The sequence below is a fragment of the Leptodactylus fuscus genome, chromosome 7, assembly GCF_031893055.1.
Source record: "Leptodactylus fuscus isolate aLepFus1 chromosome 7, aLepFus1.hap2, whole genome shotgun sequence".
Taxonomy (NCBI): domain Eukaryota; kingdom Metazoa; phylum Chordata; class Amphibia; order Anura; family Leptodactylidae; genus Leptodactylus; species Leptodactylus fuscus.
The window spans coordinates 12,598,169-12,620,138 of record NC_134271.1 but is presented as its reverse complement, the minus strand read 5'-3'; the positions used below and the strand labels follow the sequence as shown (position 1 = coordinate 12,620,138).

The window sequence follows — 21,970 nt, the reverse complement described above, 5'->3', positions numbered from 1 at the left end:
TGAAGACACTAAGCGGGGGGTGTTGCCTGTAGTAGACTTGAATGATAATATATAGTGCAAACACTAAGCGGGGGTGTTGCCTATAGTAGACTTGAATGATAATATATAGTGCAGACACTAAGCGGGGGTGTTGCCCACAGTAGACTTCATTGACAATACACATGAAGACACTAAGCAGGGGTGTTGCTTGGATTAGACTTTATTGATAATACACAGTATAGACACTAAGTGGGGGTGTTGCCGACAGTAGACTTCTTGATAACACATAGAGTAGACACTAAGTGGGAGTGTTGCTTAGAGTAGACTTCATTGATAATATATAGTACAGACACTAAGCGGGGGTGTTGTCTACAGAAAACTTCATTGATAATATATAGTACAGACACTAAGCAGGGGTGTTGCCTACAGTAGACTTCGTTGATAACAAAGAGTAGACACTAAGTGGGGGCGTTTCCCACAGTAGACTTTGATAAATAGTGTAGACACTAAGTGGGGTGTTGTCCACAGTAACCTTCATTAATCATTAATAATACATAGTATAGACACTAAGTGGGGGTGTTGTTCACAGTAGTCTTCATTGATAACAAAGAGTAGACACTAAGCAGGGGCGTTTCCCACAGTAGACTTCATTGATAAATAGTATAGACACTAAGCGGGGGCGTTTCCCACAGTAACCTTTATTAATAATACATAGTATAGACACTAAGCGGGGGTGTTGTTCACAGTAGTCTTCGTATATAAGCCACACAGTAAAGATATGCACTAGACCACCAGGGAAAATACTATAAATTCCTATTCTACTCTTGGCCATCCAGAAGAGGGGGGTATTACCCTGCACTGATAACTAAGATACCAACCCCTCTTCTACCCTAGACCACCAAAAAATATGAACTCATTTCCTCAAACCAAAACCAACAAGGAAGGGGGTTCATGTTGTTAGGGAGTAAAACACAAACCCCTCTTCTATCTTAGACCACCATCAACGGGGGACGTTACTTTCAAAGCTGAGAAAGGAGGGGGGGTTACACAACAGCAGGGAGGAATATAGCATCCCCTCTTCTACCCTAGACCCCCAATGTAGGGGTATTACCATACCATATGCCCGGCCATGGCGTAAGCTCAGGCTGTGGCAGGCTCAGTCCCGGTGTGATGTTCGGCTTCGAGCAGAACATGGGTAAGTGTCATGTAGATTCCCGGCGTTCTAATTACGAGATATTTTAGGCGTTCTCATATCGCTCCCATCATTACACTCCTGCAGGCGAGTCATTAGCACTACGATGAGACAAATCTAAAAATACAGACAGATCTGTCAGCGGCGCAGAGAAGTGTCCGAACCCTCCCAGACGGAGGAATAAACACATAATGGGCCATCAGATCCATGACAGATTTATTCCGCAGCTCCCCACCTATGCTTGGGCCATGTAGAGCCTCCCTTTACCCTTTTTGAGTACCTTACGCCCAACGTCCTGGGTGGAGGCATAAACCCGTCCGCAAGCACCTGTGCCAATGTAGATTGGCTATGCCCACACCTGTAAAGAAGGTATAATACCCACGAAGCCTGGATGCCCCTACAGAGGGCAATTTGTTTCATACATGACGCAATTGTTAGGCCTCCGGCTGCTGTGACATCACACCTTGTGATCATGTCATGGGGGGCTGATAGGGTGCCATCTTAATCACTCAGCATTGACTGCGGCATCTAAGGGGTTAAACAGGCAGATTAGAAAATCTCCCTAATGTCACAGCAGTGTTGAATGTAATAATCAGCCGACACCCGCTGCTGAAGGCGTTAGATCAACTCTTGTGAATGCGCCCTCAGCAGCGGGTGTCAGCTGATTATTACAACAGGGATCAGAGATATTAAATGGGGGCTTCTTAACCCTTAGATGCCAAGTGGATTCCAGTGAGTTCCAGATGCACAGGATTCTGGAAATCTTACAAGGAAATTTAAAGGATCCCAATATGGCCGCCATTATACATCACATGTAGTCAATCATCTTGACAGGTGTAAAGGAAGACAGTGACAACGTTCTGGAGACATTATATAGTCGTCGTAGTCATCGGCACTTACTCTTTTGTTATTATCCCACGAGGTCCGGAGGGGGCAACAATTTTTGGATCGATACCATGCGTGTCCAAGATGTGTCGAGCAGCCGGACTTATACGGACCCTATAATAGAGAAGGCATACGGTTAGTCAGTGACTAGCGGCCGGTACACGTGGCTCTGTTTACGCAATGTCTTCTCTGCTGCGATTTTGACGAGTTAAAGGGGAATTACACTTTCGTTCAGGCTGATCTTCTAAGCAGATTAGTCTGTGGTCACAGCAACTGCAAGATCCCAAGGTAACCGAGGTACAATGAATATTACGTTCTTGTCATGTCGGCTTATAAAGGGACTCCATTCACTGACAGCAAACGAGGTCTTGGAAATGGTGAGACTTACAAGACAAAGTATATAAGAATAGGGTCACTTAAAGGCAACCAATTTGTGGTACAATAGGAAATGATGCAATTTTTCGTTTGCATTAAAGGGGTATTCCGGGACGATGATATTGATGGACTATGTCAGAATATCAAATATGCCCCACCCCCACTGACCAGCTGTTCGAGGAGGCAATAGCATTTGGAAGAGTGTTGTGATCTCTTCAAGGCTTACCAAATGTAGCGCCACATATTATATAGTGGCTGTGTTTGGAATTGCAGCTCAATACCATTCATTTTAATAAGACTGTGCTACAGCAAGTACGCGCGACCCATGGATATACTTGCACTCCCTGTGGAATAACAATACTGGGACATATCCTTAGAACCGCATGTTGTGCCCTCTATAATTCCTCCTGGAAATACAAATAAGTTGCCAACGGCCGACACCCGCTGCTGAAGGTGTTAGATCAACTCTTGTGAATGCGCCCTCAGCAGCGGGTGTGAGCTGATTATTACAACTGACACTCTGTCCCTCTACACTTTGCCATTGCCCAGTGACGATGGCATCAAAACAATTCCAGGAGGAATAACAGAGGAACAGTCTAACCATTTATGGGGCATGCAGCTATTGACAAAATCAGACAACGCAGAAGTGCGTGGAACAAAATGGCTGATAACAGGGAACAATAGAACGTGTTAATATGAAGAGTCAATACATGTCTACATGGGCAAATTATGACCTATGAAGACGGATTAGACTGTAGCGCAGTCGATATCTCCCCGTGAGAGTCCGATTAGATACCGCGCTCGGATACAGACAGAGCCCTAGTGCTACTAGCACAGACACCACCAGTGTGGTGGGGGAGGGGGGGCGGCAGGCACTGGCTGCAGCAGCGCAATGACCTTTTCAGCGTGATTTTTGTGTTGGCTCGTCTTTTACAGTCTTGCCGGGTTGCCCAGGGCTAGCACGATTCTGTGCTCTCGCACGGAGCATAATGAAGTACAAGACAGCTGGATGCACGTCATTAGAGACGCACGCTCCAGCTCCGGCAGCTGGCTCTGGGCCGCAATTAAGATAAGCGCTTGTGATTCTCACACGTCCCGGGCAAAATGGCATGAGATGGACATGTGAGCGCCGGGAAACAGCGCAATGTAACCGTAGACTAAGATGATTATATGGCTATGGATTGACAATCCATAGGAGATCAGTGAGGTCTGACTACCGGAACCCTCACCGCTGATCGAAGGGGTTACACGCAAACTCAGTCCCATTCGCTATGAATGGGATGGGATGCAGTAAGTTGCAGTACCACATACAGCCACTACAAATGCACAGCGCTATACTGGTAAACAATGAAGAGGCTGTGGCGTTTACCTGATCGTCTCATTCGGCTGATCAGCAGGGGTGCCAGAAATCAGAACCAGCAGATAGCTACGGTCTTGGTATAGTGGTCGGGGGCAGGTATTGCATCTTAGCTCCCACTGACATCCATGAGAGCTGAGCTGAAGTTTCGGCACCCGGACAGTATACAGGACACACAGCCATCGGCTTCCAGCTCCGTGCTGTGTATAGTCCCCAAACAACTGGGGACATCCATCAATCCCCCCCCCCCCCCCCAACTGATCACACATTTATGGCCTCTTCTGGACAAACCCTTTAAGTCCAGGGCGATAAAAAGCGCCCTGCAGACTCTCTGGGTCATGTGACATTAGCTGACAGCGTCGGTAGTCATCCCGAGTCGGCACCATCACATTACATTCTCTGTGACCCTTGAACTTACCAGCACTGACGCCCAAATCTGGGTGAGAGTGAAGGAAAAAAAAAAGAAAAAAATTGTAAAAAAAAAAAATTTAAAACAAAAAGAGGAACAGGCGTCTGACGGTTTTATCTGGAATCTTCCACAACCATTGGGTTCCCCAGTATCAGCACTGTCACGACACTGCCCCAACAGTCACTCTAGTAGGTCACAGGGCCGCAACGTAGACATATAGGGAATGGAGTGACGTCATCACGCTGCCTGCAGGGGATTAAACTACTGCTCTGCTCGACATGGGAACAGGATTAGGTTTTATTTTGGGAGCCACAAAAGTGGGTGCTAATATTGTGTGGGGGACATAAAGGGGGGGACAAAAGGGGACAATTGATACTGGAGGCCTCATTATAGTTGAATGCAAAAAGAGTATTATTATTTTAGGGGATCACAGATGTAATTTCGTAGGGGACTCAAAGGTGGATTTTTACTGGAGAGGGCAGATGGCGGGATTACTAGTATGAGGGGCACAAGGGGGGCAGCATTATTGTGAGGCAGGCACTGAGTGGGTATCATTAGTTTGTGGGTGTTCCAAGGAGGCCAATAATACTGTGGAGCACAAAGGAAGATTATGATAGGCACAAAGAAGGACAATTGTACCGTGAGGGGACACAGAGAGGGACAGGGGTACCGTGAGGGGACACAAAGAAGGACAGGGGTATCGTGAGAAGACACAAAGAGGGACAGGGGTACCGTGAGGGGACACAAAGAGGGACAGGGGTACCGTGAGGGGACACAAAGAGGGACAGGGGTACCGTGAGGGGACACAAAGAGGGACAGGGGTACCGTGAGGGGACACAAAGAGGGACAGGGGTACCGTGAGGGGACACAAAGAAGGACAGGGGTATAATGAGGGGACACAAAGAGGGACAGGGGTACCGTGAGGGGACACAAAGAGGGACAGGGGTACCGTGAGGGGACACAAAGAGGGACAGGGGTACCGTGAGGGGACACAAAGAGGGACAGGGGTATCGTGAGAAGGCACAAAGAAGGACAGGGGTATAATGAGGGGACACAAAGAGGGACAGGGGTACCGTGAGGGGACACAAAGAGGGACAGGGGTACCGTGAGGGGACACAAAGAGGGACAGGGGTACCGTGAGGGGACACAAAGAGGGACAGGGGTACCATGAGGGGACACAAAGAAGGACAGGGGTACCGTGAGGGGACACAAAGAAGGACAGGGGTACCGTGAGGGGACACAAAGAGGGACAGGGGTACCGTGAGGGGACACAAAGAGGGACTGTAGAACTGTGTTGGGGCACAAAAAGGGTCAGGAGTACAATGAGGGGAAACAGAATCACAGGAGTATTGTAAGGGGACACAAAGGGGGGCAAGTATTACTCTGTTGTAAACATAAAAATATTTTTTGGACGTAGAAAAATATAATTGTTAGACTTGTACCCCTGATTTTATTTGTAAAGGGGTATTCCAAACGTAAGCTATCCCTTATATCATACAGAGCATAACTCTCAGATTCTAGAGAATGTTCTATCCCCTGTTCTGAACGGGGCGGTGGTCTGGACGCCGTGCGCAACACTCCATTCTTTTCAGTGCCAGAGTTTGCAGTCAGCGATCTCCGGCACTCCCATTGAAATGAATAGAACGATTTACGGGCCAGCCCGACCACTATCCCATTTAGAAAGGGGGACAAATATTCCCCCATTCTTCTGATCAAAGGAGGTCTCAGCAAGTTGTTCCCTATCCTATGGATAAGGAGTAATTATTAAGTTAGGAGTACCCCTTTAAATATTCTCATGAAATATCAGCATATGCTAATACACTTTATAATAATGTATTTAATGGCCGTCTTCGGTTCACAAGAGACTTTGGGCCTCAGGGATCTATAGTCAGACCTACCCAAGTTTTCCAGGCTGGGCCGGGACTTTCGGCGGCGTTGCGGTCACATCGGGAGCAGCTGTGGTTGTAGTGGTGGCACTTGGCGGGCTCTGGACACTTGGAACCTCTACCTTGGTCCAGTCCTGTCCTTCTTCCACCATCAGCGCAATCAGAGATCCAAGTCGGATGTTTCTGCTGCCTTCTTGGACCTGTCAGGAAAGAACATCAGTGACAGGAGGATCTCCTGAGGAATCTGCTTAAAGAGGCTCTTTTACCACTTCCAACTCTTTGCATCCTCTAATAGGCTCCATTCCACTGATTCCGGTACAGTTGTAATTTTTTCTCTAGCTCTCACCATTCCTGAGCAATTAGTGTTGTTAGTCTGATGCCCAATATAACTAGACTCTCTAATATCAAGTGGGTGGTTCACACCTCCGTGCCTGGCTCCTGCCTGACACCACCCACTTGATATTAGAGAGTCTAGTTATCATATCACACACCAAACTAACAGCACTGATTGCTCAGGAACGGTGGGGGCTAGAGAAAAAACTCCAACTGTGCCGGAATCCGTGAAGAGGAGTCTATTAAAGGGAGATGGAGTTGAAATAGTTCGCAGACACATACTTCCAGAGCTACCCTAACATTTTAAGGAACCCATGTCGGGGGCTGTTGCTGAATCTCCCCCACTGTAAAGTGGCACAACTGGGGGAGGGGGATTGCTTCCTCTCGCTGCCCCTCAAGGGCAATCTTCCTGTTCTAGTGAATCTACCAGGCTCCCAATACCCACACTCCCAGCAGACTCAATGGTCGAGGAAGCTGAGATACGTGCTGCTGTTAGGCGCCCATCGTCCCCCGCAGACATGATAACAGTAACATTCCCTTTTCATTATTTTTAACCCACAAATGCTATTTTTTTTCAATTCCAGCGATTCCTTTTGATTCGTTGCGCCCGTTCCCTGCCTCCCGCTCCCTTATCTGAAGCGTTCACCAGCCGAGCAAAACAATTTCTAGCAATTTTAGCTTTTTCTACAGGAATGAGGCAGTGTGTTACTTTCTTACTCGCGATACAAAAATAGTTGTTGGGTTTTTTTTTTTTTTACCTTTTTTTTCCCATCGACTCGAAATATAAAAGTTCAATGGAAGCGATTCACCCAAATATTGTGAAACGGAGGGGAAGCGGGAGCCGGCCGCACCGCAGCCCACACGGTTATTTTTGAGGGCCTTTAATGCTTTGAATGCAAAGCTTGTCAAAACAAAATTATAGGTTTTTCTAGTAAAAAATCTCTCGCTTGACACAATTCCCGCTGGGTAATCGCTGATCCGCTTGCTCGATGAATAATTGCAGATTTGACGTGACAAAGTGCCCAAGAAACCAGACGGCCTTGCTGGGTCTCCGAAGTGGTGACGTGTAATACCCTATATTACCAATAGGAGGGGCAATACGTTTCAGATAGTTGTTGGACAAGGGCTCATTCACACGATAGTTATTCCTCTCAACCACCTCATATACACACAGTCCAGGCTCTATGTTCTGACAGAACAGAGGGGAGAAAAACACAGCCACAACCACACAAGTGCAACTAGACGATCCTTCACCCCGGTTGTGTAGGAGTCACATTAAAGACGACCTTTCACCGCTTGTGAAATCTCAAGCTCTATATAGCCCCCGTTCTACTGATTCCGGCGCAGTTGGAATTTTTTCTCTAGCCCCCACCATTCCTGAGTTATTGCTGCTGTAAGTTCTGGTGTCGGATATGCTAACTAAACTCTCTACTGTCAAGAGGGTGATTGGAGCGCTAAGCCACGCCCCCTCTGCCATCTCCTGCCTGACATCACCCACTGGACATTAGAGAGTCTAGTTAGGATATCAGGCAACAAATCTAACGGCACCAATTACTCAGGAATGGTGAGGGCTAGAGAAAAAATTCCAACTGCGTCGGAATCGGTAGAGCGGTGACTAACGGGAGGAAGAGAGCTCGAGATGGTGGAGGAGGTGAAAGGTTAACTTTAAATGGATGATCGATCTATGGAAAATTGGCGAGTTTAGCCAATTGGGAACCCTTGTTATAAGAAACTGAACACAAAACCTTCATGTATGGACTACAAGTCATTTCTCTTCATTATGCACAATGTGAACATACCCTTACAATTGGTTTTGGTGCAGAATATTATATAGAGGACGTACAGTATATAGATAGACAGATGCATACTGTAGCAGATAGATAGCCTACAGACTAGGTATCTTAGCTACCATATCCACATGACGTGTGCCATGACCCCCATTTTACTAGGCAACCCATGGACAGCCCCTTTAAGCAATTAAAGGGATAAGTCCTGCCAACAAACTCTCAAATTCTGAAATGTGTATCGTTATACAATGACTATTATAAGTTTGTATCGTCAAACGGATGAAGCCTTCGTGCACTGACCGCTGCGCAACGCTTGAAGGTAAAGGAAGATAATCGCACAATAGATTCGGTAACACAATTAACCCCCATGGAGCAAGTGAGAAAATATCTCAGCGCAGCGGCATCTGCTTCACCGGGGGGGTGACTGACCCAAGCCGCTATATCCAGAGACCTAAGGACGCAGCGAGCAGACTGAATCTCAGGCACAGAATGAGACTATCGATCGCCACGCTGCTCACCGGCTGATGAATAGCTGCTATTGACCCGCTGACACCGGCTGAGGATTCACGCAGGTTATCCAATACCGCCTGCGGTAACCGGATCAGACTGGCTGCACTCTGCGGAGCGTCTATCAATTACACACAGAAATCGGAAAACGCCAGACTAGATCTGCAGGTAACGGATGGGACGGTTTAAAGGGGCACCCTCCCAGGAGACACTGCATGGATACGGCAATTTATGGAACCTATACAAGACAAGGGCACCCATTAAAGGGACTGACCCACCAACCCCTGCCCATACACCACAGCAGGGCACATGGTCGTCAAGTGTTCAACACTGCCTCTACTGGGCAAAGCGGAAAACTGTTGTGGTTCTCACTCTTTAAAGGGGTTTCCGGACTTGTTATCTGATGACCTATCCCGGCTGATCAGAATTCATAAACAAATCCCCATTTGTGGGGTGGGGCACTGCTGCACCGTCTGACCACATAGGACACACCCCTTTGACTGAAGGAATTATAACATGCTATTGTCAATTTATTCAGAATTTCCTGGGGGAATAACAGGGGAACTGTACAATGTAGCGTTATACCAAAAAATTCTTGAGAATTGTCATATTATGGACGGTTTGTGTCAAAATAGCACCGCACCGCGTCTAGGGGTCAAGGCAGTGCCAAATTTGGTGCAAGATGCAGTTGGAACCTCTTAAAGGGAATGTCACCAGATCCACCACATCAGCCCAGCCCTGCAGATAGATAGCTCAGGGTCACCTGAATCAAACAGTGTTTTCCCCTTGAGAATCGCTGTCTCCATTGCCGAGATATCGACATGCTTTTGGACCACTAGGGCGCCGCCATTGCTCCCCAGCTCATTTGCATACTGACAAAAACAGCGATATCTCAGCAACGGAGGCCGCGATTCACAAGGGGACAACACTGTTTGATTCGGGTGACCCTAACCTATCTATCTGCAGGGCTGGCTTGATATGTTGGTTCTGGTGACAACCTCCCTTTAAGAACTCCGGAACATCTTGCGCCAGCGGGGGAAATAAATTAAGACCTAGGAAACAGCAGTCTTAATAAATTCCGCCCCCTAGTGTTTTCGCATTGCAACCTGAGACATCTTCGGCAGAAACTGTTAAAGGGAAATCGGTATGTAAATACATCCTTCACTCCAGGCCGCACATGCTCCTAAGGGGTTAATAATAATCTGGATCCCAGCTGCCGCTCCGCTTTTACACTTCAGCTTGTGCCTTTATGATTCAGAGCTGACGTGAAATGTTTTGTGCTTTTTGTTGCTATTTGCAGATGTATTTCTATTATTGAAGCTGCTGCCTGGGTGGTTTCTTTTCTATCCTCCCGCACATGATCGGTTTTGTCGCTGTTACGCTTTTATTTACCACGATGAATATTCTTCAGCTGAATCTTTAAACGGTTCCTGGATTCCGTGCCATTAATAGTACTTAAAGGGGACCTTTCACCCCTCCAAATCTTCACACCCTTTAATAGTCTCCGCTCCACTGACTCTGGCACAGTTGGAATTTTTTCTCTAGCCCCCACCGTTTCTGAGCAATCAGTGGTGTTACTTTTAGTACCCAATGCGCTAATTAAGCTCTCTACTATGGGCGGTCCTGACCTGGAGCAGGTAGTCTGGCACCAGTGAACAGTTCCCTTTAAAGGGGTTATCTAATTTGGACAGTCCCTACTCATTATAAGGGTCCTTGACAATTGTCTGATCACATAGGGTTGTGACTAAATACTATACGGTATAGGGATCTTATTGTTGGTACTGCCCAATATGACCTAGTAGGTGGCGCTGCCTCGGAACTGGGAACTCAGATTCTGTACTCTGGGATGGACCCCCACACATCACATACGGATTACCGATCCTATTGCTAGGTCACCAATTTGGAAATGGAAAATCCCGCTTTAACTATGTCTCTCCTACATGCAACGCTAACAGGCCTGGTTGGACGTGGACATGGGGAGTGCTTAACAGTCACAGGAGACCACAGCCCAACCCCTAACCAACATTCACTTTTCACCTTGTATAGGAACCTGGTAGTAACTGATGAATTTCCCTGCAGCACCACCACTGGAGAAATGAAGTATTACACCATGTCCATTTAAAACTATGGGTTGTCTGTGTAGTGCAGGACAGGGCGGGTCCTCCACAGAGAGGCGCTCTTTGTAGCCCTTGTCTGGGTGACCTGGCTGAAGTTTTAGGAGCCGAGCTGAAAACACGGGCAACAACCGGTTACAAAAATCTTTGCGAGCAGATGAAAAACTCTGTGCTATGTGATTTATTATGCGATTTCCAACACCTCCGCAAAGTGGTAACAGCTATTTCCAATTCTGTTTTCCTCCTTTTCTTGAGCGACAGTCATGATATTTTGTTATTTTTGGATTATCATAGTTTGGTTTTTTTTATCATACAGTGTGAAAATATAATTGTGTGAACAGACTTGATGTATCATCTTATTGACCGGTCTGGCGCACGTAAAGGGGAAAGTTTCTGAAGTTTTCCTTACACTAACAACAGACTATAGTGGGTAGAGCTCTAACTTCTTCCCCCCAGTTAAAGGGGTTGTCCAGGATCTGAAGCAAATTGATCTTATATCAGATCAGTCAGGGTCCCACACCCTGAACCGGAAGCCTATGGATAGGTCAACAGTATCAATTACCTTTAAATCGTGGATAACCCCTTTAAAGGGGGTCTTTCACCACCTTGGCCTCTTTGCATCCGTCAATAGGTGTCGCTCCTCTGATTCTGTCACAGTTGGAATTTTTTCTCTAGCACGCACCGTTCCTAAGCAATCAGTGCTGTTAGTTGATATGCTAAATGGGCTCTCTACTGTAAGGTGGGCGGTCCTAGACTACCTGCTTCAGCTCAGGACCGCCCAATTGGGTTGCCGAAATTAGCAGCACTGATTGCTCAGGAACGGTACGGGCTAGAGAAAAAATTCCAACTGCGCAGGAATCAGTGGAGCGAAGACTATTGAAACATGCAGTGTAAGAAAGCAGTGGAACCGCACACTCATATATTGATTTGAGGTGCAAACAGAAAAATGGGTCCTCCGACCTTACCTTCTTTTTTGGATATTGAAACATGCAGGACGGGAATTGGTGGAAGTGGTGAAAGGTCTTTTTTAAAGAAGGAAGAGCAGCTCTAGGGAACAAAATGCTGCTCAGACAAGGAGCTTTACTATGCAGTTAGAGGTGCACTTTAGGTTGACTTACTTAACTAGTGAAGAATCCTGGATTGCATTTCACCCCAGGAAATCATCCAAAGCGACGGCTCCATTTACCGAGGTGAGCCGCTACATGAGATTTAATAATTTAATAAAGTCCATACATATTTAACGGGATTCTGCAGAAGACGGATCGCAGGAGCGGCAGCACAATATGAATAAATGTCCCTCTGAGGGCCGAGGGAACCGAATAAGATCTGTAGCTTTCATTACAGGGACATGAATTATATAAACAGGGGACATTAGTATAAAGCCGGGGGCAAAATACATTCCAAATCCTGGCTACTTAGAATAGAGGAAATCTGAAAGTGACACAGGCAGACACTTTATACCCACTGAATAGCCCGGCCACTAGGGGGCACACAATCTCACCATGTCAGGCCTAACTTCCTATATTGTATATTACGTCATTCTCTTCTACCTGCACAGGACTGGCATCCTCTCCTATGACTCCTAAATTACACGGGCTCCTACATTCAGGACCCTCTTGTATTACAGGGTCTTTGTTTTCAGAGGACACAGTATAGGTTTTTTTTATTATTATTTCAATGGGAACTGCACAATACTTCACTGAGAGAGAGAGCGCGAGAGAGCGCGAGAGGAAGAGAAGGAGGGAGACAGAAGGATAAAGACTTAGAGAAAGAGACAGAAAGACAGAGAGAGAAAGGTGGAAGGATAAAAACAAAGAGAAAAGAGAAAGAAAGCAGGAAGGGAAAGGAAAGAGGGAGGGAGGAAAGGAAGGAAGAAAGGAAGGAAGGAAGGGAGGGAGGAAGGGAGGGAGGAAGGGAGGGAGGGAGGGAAAAGATGGACGGACAGACGGAAGGAAGGACAGAAATATGAAAAGGAAAGGGAGGGAGGGAGGGAGGGAAGGAAGGAAGGAAGGAAGGAAGGAAGGAAGGAAGGAAGGAAGGAAGGAAGGAAGGAAGGAAGGAAGGAAGGAAGGAAGGAAGGAAGGAAGGAAGGAAGGAAGGAAGGAAGGAAGGAAGGAAGGAAGGAAGGAAGGAAAAGATGGACGGACAGACGGAAGGAAGGACAGAAAGATGAAAGGGAAGGAAGGAAAGAAAGATGAAAGGGAAGGAAGGAAGGAAGGAAGGAAGAAAGAGAAAGAAAGAAAGAAAGAAAGAAAGAAAGAAAGAAAGAAAGAAAGAAAGAAAGAAAGAAAGAAAGAAAGAAAGAGGAGAAAAGCAGAGAAGAGAAGACAGAGACAGGTGGAAAGACAGTGAGAGAGGGGAAGGAAAGAAGGAAGGTAGAAAAGAAAAGACAGAAGGAAGGACAGAAAGGAAAGACAGGAAAGAAGGTAGGAAGGAAGGGCAGAAAGGATGGATGGATGGATGGATGGATGGAAGGAAGGAAGGACAGAAAGACAGGAAGGAAGGAAGGAAAGATGGATGGACAAATGGAAGGAAAGACAGGAAGGAAGGACAGAAGGACAGAAAGGATGGATGGATGAAAGGAAAGAAGGAAGGGAAGGAGGGAAGAAAGGAAGGAAGAAAGATGCAAAGACACAAATATGGAAAGAGAGCGCAAGGGAGAGATTGATGAAATAAGAGAGAGAAAACTGAATAGACAGAGAAAGAAAACACGAGACAGATGGATAAACAGAGAGAAGGACGGAAAGACCAAGAGCAAGAAGAGACAGAATGAGAGGTGAACGGAGAGCCAGATGGAAAGAGAAAGAGAGAGAGAAGGAGACAGATGAAAGCAAGAGAGCGAGACAGAGATGGTCAGGAGAGCTAGAGAGACGGTAAGACAGAGCAGTGCGGCAGTGATGGAGCCCAGGCGAGTGTTGTGGTGTTGATGATGCCTCTGCTGGAGAGTGGAGGGAGTACAGGGCAGATTATCTGGATGATCTATTAATAGACTCCAGTAATAATGGCAGCGACTATAATAATAGAAGATGAGACCATATAATAAATAACAGCCCCTCCCCCTCCTCCTCATGTGGACATATTCCTCCTACCCTCCAGCTACACCCTGGACCCTGTGCACACTGCGCGGATGTGCAGCCTCCTCACTAAATGTCTCATCGAGTGTCAAACAACAGGACGCGTGCCGCCCATCCCGGGGGATACAGGAGGTCGGGATTCCTGAGCACGGACATGTCATGTGATCTGAACGCGAGGATTCCTAATACTATCCCGCCTCCGCCGCGTTTCCTGACCGCGCAGTGTGACCGGGGACGTCCTCGTGAATTATTAAGTAGCTTCTTCTTCTGCAGAAGGAAATATCGGATTCCACCCAAGTAAAAGGTCACCTACTGCTGAAATATAGACGTATATACGGTACATGTACGTATAAGGCCTCCATGATGGTTCAGGGAATGGCGGGGGGGACTTGGGGAAGGGGACTGATACATGACCAATGCACCCTGGGGGGCTTATCAATTGATGACCTATTCTTAGGATAAGTCATACACTGAAGACTGGTAGGGGTCCCCTGCCGATGAGTTGTTTGGGTCCCCTTCACAGTGCTATAATTGCATAGTGGCTGTGCTTGGTATTGCAGCTCAGGCTATTCACTTGAATGGGACATCACATGGCCTGCAATGCGGAAGTTTCAAACAACTTATCCATGGGGGTCCAGGGTGCCGGACCCCTGCTGGTTCTCAATTGATGACCCACCTGTAATGCCTCCTCTGTCCTGTGGTGGCGCTGTAGGTAAATCAAACACTCACTGGCAGGTTCTTCCGCAGATCAGAGCTGATCGCTGAGGTTACCAGCCCCGGGACACCCAGTGATCAGATCACTTTCGGAGTATTGTAACATAGGAGAGAACTTACCATAATTTTAGCTAGAATTCCATCGTCGCTCGACTCCATCGTCACCACGGCCTTATCGGTCTCGATTTCGCACAGGGCGTCTCCTGCGTTCACCGTCTCACCTGCCGAAGGATGAACATATACAGATGAATATTAAGGTCACCATTCCTTTAAGCTCCAGGGGCACGAGCAATTTCGTTATCCGAGTGTCGTCCGTTTTTTTCTTTGTGCCATTCATTTCAATGGGCGGCTCGGATTCGTAAAAACGGGGGACAGACACTAGAACTTGGACTGCGAAATCGTCACGTGCATGAAGCCTAAGGGAACTGTACAGAATTAGAAAATCATGACTTTTTTTTTTTTGGCCAGAAACAGCGCCACCCCTGTCCGCAGGCTGTGCGCGGTACTACAGCTCAGCTCCATTCATGTTAATGGAGCTGGGCAGCAATAACGGACAGGTGCGGCGCCATTTCCGGAAGAATGGACGAAAAGACTGGTATTTACGGAATGCAACTATTTTTATGTAATTGTCACTCCGGGTCTTTGGAAAGCTGGGTGGCATGTTCCAACCCTTACCGTTCGCACAATAGCTACTATTGTGTATCTTGATCCTGTTCTTATTTCTGCAGCTCCCCGTTTGGGGTCTTAAAGCAAAAACCTGAGCGCGAAGGGTTAAAAATGTATTTAGGAAAAATAAACAAAAACATCCGGATTGCTTTATGTTGTGGCGCCCCCTGCTGGTGGTTCACAGCAATAACAGCAGAGCTGTCAGGTATCACTAAGAGATAAATATCATGTTCATTTCCTAGACTAGGGCGACTCCACGTTGACAGCAGGCCAAGGTACATTATATAGTGGCCATATTTGGTATTGCAAGTCAACCCAACTTGAATGGGACTGAGCTGCAAACAGGATCCCGGTGTTGACCCCCGCCCGTCACATATTGATGATCTATCCTACGGAGAGGTAAGTCCTGACAATCCATAGAGATCTGTAGGGGTCCGACACCACGAAGAGCAGATATTATAGAATTGGCTCAGCAGCCCCACCCTCTGTATAGTGGTGGCTTTGGAGAATTGCAGCAGCACTCCGATTACTTGTATATTAGGAGCCCTGTACGTGGCGACCACTCAATAGCCGCTTCAGGTACAGGGACAGTTCATCAGTGCGGGGGTTCAGGTTTTCGGACCCCCCTACAGATCACATGTTGATGACCAAAACGTCACCAGATTTCTGGGTTGATAAATCCCCCCTCCCTCTGCGTCTTCTCACCTTCCTTCTTCAGCCACTTCACAATGTTTCCTTCCTCCATGGTGGGAGACAGCGCCGGCATATAGACCTGGACAGATTGCGCCCCTGTAAGACAGATGGAAGTCGTGAGAAACTGCAACAGATCTACACAGTATAGACGCATCTATATACATAGGATTATCTGGTGACAGTGGCGCCCCTCGAGGCTGCAGGTGCACACTCAGCTCTTGAAGTGAATGAATTGGAAGCAGGAAAATGAGCAAGCTGAAGATCTGAAGGACTGACCACAAACTGTCCCAGAGAATCTCCCCTCACATTACTGAGCTCTTCTTTATTGCCCTCCTTCTAGGTGGTGGTCGGGCTCTTACACAGTGTTCGCCCGGTCCAGTGGGTGAGGGGAGGTCACAGTTATGGCGTGGTACTAGTGGGTACAGAGTCAGTAACCCCAATGGGCCACTAATCCTGGCCCATTGATGTCTCCAATGGGCATCATACCCCATGATAATAGAGCGTCCACCCTAGACTGTGCAGCGGTCTTTGCACTTTCATACGTTTCCAAGAGGAGTAACAGAGGAACAATCTAAGCAGCTCATATTTTCAGTGCATAAGTAGCTGCACTCGTGTCCTAAAAAGAACCTCTCACCACTTTTAAAGAGTCCTCTCCACTGATTCCAGCACAGTTGGAATTTTTCCCCTAGCCCCCACCGTTCCCGAGCAATCAGTGTTCTTAGTTTAAGTGCCAATATCCTAACTAGACTCCCTAATGTCAAGTAGGAGCAGGAAAGGAGGCGTGACTTTGTCAGAATGCTTCTACTGTCTGCCTTTGATTGGAGCTCTTAGACACGCCCCTTCTGCCTGACACCACCTACTTGATATTAGGGAGTCTAGTTAGGATATCGGGCACCAAAACTGACTGTACTGATTGCTCAGGATTGGTGCGAGCTAGAGACGAAATTCCAACTGTGCCAGAAAAAGTGCAGTGGTGCCTATTAGAGGATAGAGTTGGTGAAAGGTCCTCCTTAAAGGGATTTTCCAATATGTGAAAACTTGGGGGTCATTTCACTGAAATCTAAGCACAGTGCCGTACATAGTATAGTGGCTGTGCTTGGCATTGCAGCTCAGCCCCATTCACTCGAATGAATGTGAGCGATGAACACAATGCCATCGGCAAAGGGAAGAGGCCACGACATCTTCAATCGATCAACGGTGACCTGGATGTTGGACCTCAAGATATATAAACCCCATATGTAACCCTCAGGAGGGCGCTATATTCAGCGCGGCAAATGGCGATAAGCCTGGCTTTAACGGGAATAACACAACGAAATCCCTTTAGGTTACACGGAGGCGCCGCCGTCGAGCCGTCAGCCCCAGATAACGGGATTGTTTCTTTCCCTGGCAGAGCGTGTAATTGGCGACAATCCCTTACGCGGTGCCCGCCCCCTATTGTTAAGCAGCCATGTGGCCGCACCGGCGCTGTATAAAGCGTGCCAAGTGTTATACCTGCTCAGAGACGCAGCGCGGTAATGGGATTAGGGGGATTAGATGTAACCGGTCTTAGCAGGTCAAAAGCACAGGATCTCCTCGCAGTGGCACATGCAGGGGAAGGGGAGTGCGGCGTATGACCTCTAACACGGTGTCACATCACTCGCCTCTCCTCCTAATCCTACTGGACACTTGTCCTCCATGACTTTGACCCCAGGGCCGGTGACCATCGCAGGAGAGGTTTCAGTACAATGTACAATGACACTTCGCAGACTTGCGGGATTTGCAGCGTTGGCGTATTTCGGCGGCTGCTCCGCAATCCTGTACCGTCCACCCGGCCTTAAAGGGAGTTAAGATTACCTTAACTGATATGGCGACACTGGATGATGGAGCCGGTAGTTTCGACCTGGTTCTTGGTCATGTGATCAGAATCAGACCCGCCCCCTCCCTCCTCCCCTGAACTCATGGGTACTTGTGCTGTGGGGGCTTGACTGAGATCAGGGTAGGGGGTGGAATGATCCAGAAGGTCGCACCCAGGCCCAGGCTGCTTCACTTAAGGTAATCTTAACTCCCTGGACATCCCCTTTAAATATTGATATCCCATCCATATCAAATGGGTGGTAGTCCGACACCCTGCCCCCCCACCAGTCAGCTCTTGAAAGCAGCAGAGGTACCCGAGTCATCACATTCATTGGTCACAGGCCTGATTGACAGCTCAGTCCCATTCAAGGAAATAGGACTGAGCTGCAATATCAATCACAACCACTATAGAATGTATGGCGCTTTGCTTGTTAAGTGTTTGAGAGGCCACAGCGTTCTCCCGAATGCTGCAGCCTCTCCAAACCGCTGATCAGCGGGGTCCAACGATATCCGTTCAATGTAGAGTCAACGTAAAGTTGGGATAGGCGACCTTCTGCACTCCAGCTGTTGAGGAACTACAAGCCCCAGCATTCCTACTTGCTCTACTCCAATAGCAGTAGATGGAGCATAATGGGAGTTGTAGTCCCACCGCGGCCTGAGTGCACAAGGTTGCTGACTTCTGTTGTAAAGCTATCCGTACATTAACCCCGTCCTTGTCCTTAAGCACCAGAAATAGTGGAATATCGGGACTCGCTCCCCTGACCGGTCCTTTAGTATTCGCCAGTATCGTTTTTCGCCACATTTTCATAACTACGACTACATAGCGGAGCGGCGCCCTGAAGACAAGCAGCAGCGGCCATCAAAGAGCGGGAACGTCTAGCTTCAGGTGGATGAATGGCTGAACACGTCAGGTGGATACAGAAGGAGCCGCTGATGCTGCTGGTTACGGTTTTACACGCTGTCAGTGCGAGTTTCACTGCCAAAGACTGAAGCGACAACGAAAAAAGAAAAATCTACAAAACATAAAAAATAAAAAAATTTGGATCCGTATAAAACAAATGTGGTGTGAACAGAGCCCATGTAAGGCAGGGTTTTGCAGGGCGCAGGTGAGGGTCTGGCGCAGTGTGCAGGATTCATGTAGACACATAAAGGTCTCGCTCACTGACAGTGCGCTCGCTCCCCGGTGCTGGCGACCTACTGGGGGCTGACCTCATTAAATCACATTGCCCGCGGGTATAAGGTAAAGCGGAGACGGGTATGTCAGCGACGTAAACTGGTCAGGCTGTGCCATCTAGTGGTGATAACACTGTACTACAGGGAAATCAAGAAAAACGTGGGTCCTTCCAAATACTGCGCCACTCCTGTCCACAGGTCGTACATGACACTGCAGCTCAATATGCACAATATCCAACTTTTTTTTTTTTTGTAAAATTTTTGGTCACAACCCCTGCTACACGTTATAGACACCAGGTTTTTTTGGGGCCTGTTCATGGAAGGGACTTATTCACACGTCTCAACCTAGGTCTGGTTTGACTGATGAAGATAGAACATGTCAGCTTCTCTGAAGACACGGACAAGTGAATAGACACATTGGGGGGGCAAGTTTGGGATGGTATTGCAGCACACGTTAGGTATAAGGATCTTTCTAACAGCAACCGTGCACCTCAACCCCCCCGCTCCGCACCTTACCAGCTACACTGTGCGAATGTGGGCCAAAACGACATGACCCCTGTATTCTAGATTTCGATACGATTCCGGGGTTGCCAAATTTATATGGTTTTAGATACATTTTAACCCCTTATCACAAATACAAAACTTTGCATTTTTTCTAGAAGTCGTTATATTCCGACACCCAGAACTTTTTTATATTTCCATAGGGCGTCTATTTTTTTGGCGGGGTCAGGTGTACTTTTTAGTTATACCATTTTGGAGAATCTCTATTGCTTTTTATTGCTTTTATTAAAGGGGTGTGATGGCGGTTTTTCACTGTCGTGAATGACTGCATCACTAGAGATGGTTGAACCTCCCAAGATAAGGTTCGGGTTCGGACGGCTCAGGGTCCAAGATTCCTTTCAAGTCTAACAAGTTCAGATAGAACCTGCAGTGACATTATTATAGTTTGGGGTCTCTTCAGACCCCAGAGTATAATAGGGGAGGTGATAAAAAAACAAAATACGTTTATACTCACCTTCCCTCGCCACTTTTGGGCCTCTTCACACTGTCCGGTGACCTTTCTCTGTCTCCTGGGGAGCAGCAATACCTGGAATGTGGTCATACCGCGATCCATAAGTTGCCATTAGGCAACTGGTGCAACCAACAAATTTAGATTTCTTGGTACCGCTATCTAATAGGTGGTGTCTCCTTAAGCAGTGACATTATCCCCATAATCTTGGTACTGCTATGTAACACTAACTTGCACATTCCAACGCCACCACATCAACTTTAGTTACTTGCAAAGAAGGCGGCGCCATATTGTGTCACGGCCTAAATCTGACAGACAGCGATGTTCCCTCCCGTTAACGTAATTTCTCTGAAATATCGGTTAACATCTGGAAAAATGGCGCAAATTTTAGGTAGTCAAAGTCTTCAGCGTAGATGCAGCACAAAAAAAAAAAACAAAAAAAAAACCTGCCGAATAAAAAAGTCCTGCAAACGTTTTCATAAAGTGGTGAATGGGGATCCTCAAGTTCTGGAAACAGTGAATCCAGTGTAACTCTGATATGACAGAAAATCGGTGTGGCGGCGACACATTTTAGGGGCACAGGCCTGACTTGCACCTAAGGTTACGTTCACACCTTCATCGGCATCACCGTCAAAAAAAACCGCCAGACAACAAAGTGCTGCAAGTCCAAATTTTTCCTCCAGCATTTTCAGTTTAAAAGACCGGAGAGCAGACAGGTCGCGTTATAGTCATTGAGGTCTGTCAGGCACTTTTGGTGTCCGCTGTTATAGCGGTCCGTTGTTCTGCTCCTCCAATGGACCAGAACAACGGACAGACAGGCACAAATGTGAACATATCGTAAGATGCGCCATTTTTTCACCCCGCAAAACCACTTTAAGACAGTGAGTGAAGCAAAGCAGGAATCTGGCCAGGCACGCCCCAACCATAACCCACACAAGAGAACTGGCACACAGGACACAGAATTTTTCAGAGGACTACAGCAACCAATCAGATTCTAGCTCTCATTTTCCAGAGGCCTATAACAACCAATCAGATTCTAGCTCTCATTTTTCACAGGACTATAGCAACCAACCAAATTCCAGCTGTCATTTTTCAGAGCCCTATAACAACCAATCAGATTCTAGCTCCCATTTTTTCACAGGACTATAGCAACCAATCAGATTCCAGCTCACATTTTCCAGAGGCCTATAACAGCCAATCAGATTCTAGCTCTCATTTGTGACAGGACTATAGCAACCAACCAAATTCCAGCTCTCATTCTTCAGAGCCCTATAGCAACCAGATTTCAGCTCTCAGAAGACTATAGAAACCAATCAGATTCTAGCTCTCATTTTTCACAGACCTATAGGAACCAGATTCCAGTTTCCATCACGACCAATTAGAACCCAGATTTCACTTTTTAGAGGCCCAGTGGAGAATGAAAGCAGCAACCTGATTGGTTGTTATGGGAAACTGCAGCACATTCCAGTCTCCTCGGTTCTGAGCATAGTCACGTGACACACCATAAGCTAGCCCAGGGGTAGGGAACGTACGGCTCTCCAGCTGTTGCAAAACTACAACTCCCAGCATGCATACTGGCTCTGCTGTTCTTGGAACTCCCATGGAAGTGAATGGAGCATGCTGGGAGTTGTAGTTTCACAGCAGCTGGAGAGCAGAAGGTTCCCTATCCCTGAGCTAGCCTAACGTGCCAGCAGCTGTACAGCCCTATCATACAATGCATGCCACCACCTCGTGTGGAACTACAAGCCCCAGCAACACTCTGACAGCCACCACTTGCTATCACTGACAGCTCAGAGCGTGAGACCATTTCCAAGATGGCGCCGTCTTACCCCATTGCCTCTCAGTGTTATGAAGCAGCCTGATGCCACCAACCCGACCCCGGCTCCTCAGACCCGCAACGAATGACCTGACGATTCCTTGGCAGCCAAGTCTCAAGGAGGCCGCCATCTTCCTGCAGCACCACCCGCAGGTCCCTGACAGGAGC

General features: G+C 47.4%; 1 protein-coding gene across 1 annotated transcript in view; it reads right to left on the bottom strand.

Annotated features, from left to right (window-relative positions):
• PDHX (pyruvate dehydrogenase complex component X) overlaps positions 1–21,967 on the bottom strand; it is a 46,002-nt gene extending 24,035 nt beyond the window's left edge. The window contains exons 1-5 of the mRNA XM_075281060.1: positions 21,816–21,967; positions 15,984–16,067; positions 14,733–14,833; positions 6,096–6,283; positions 2,072–2,170 (exon numbers count right to left, since the gene is read on the bottom strand). Of these exons, the coding sequence (XP_075137161.1) occupies positions 2,072–2,170; positions 6,096–6,283; positions 14,733–14,833; positions 15,984–16,067; positions 21,816–21,933 (590 nt within the window). The 5' untranslated portion in view covers positions 21,934–21,967. The remainder of the gene's footprint in view (positions 1–2,071; positions 2,171–6,095; positions 6,284–14,732; positions 14,834–15,983; positions 16,068–21,815) is intronic.
• Between the last annotated feature and the right edge of the window lie 3 nt (positions 21,968–21,970).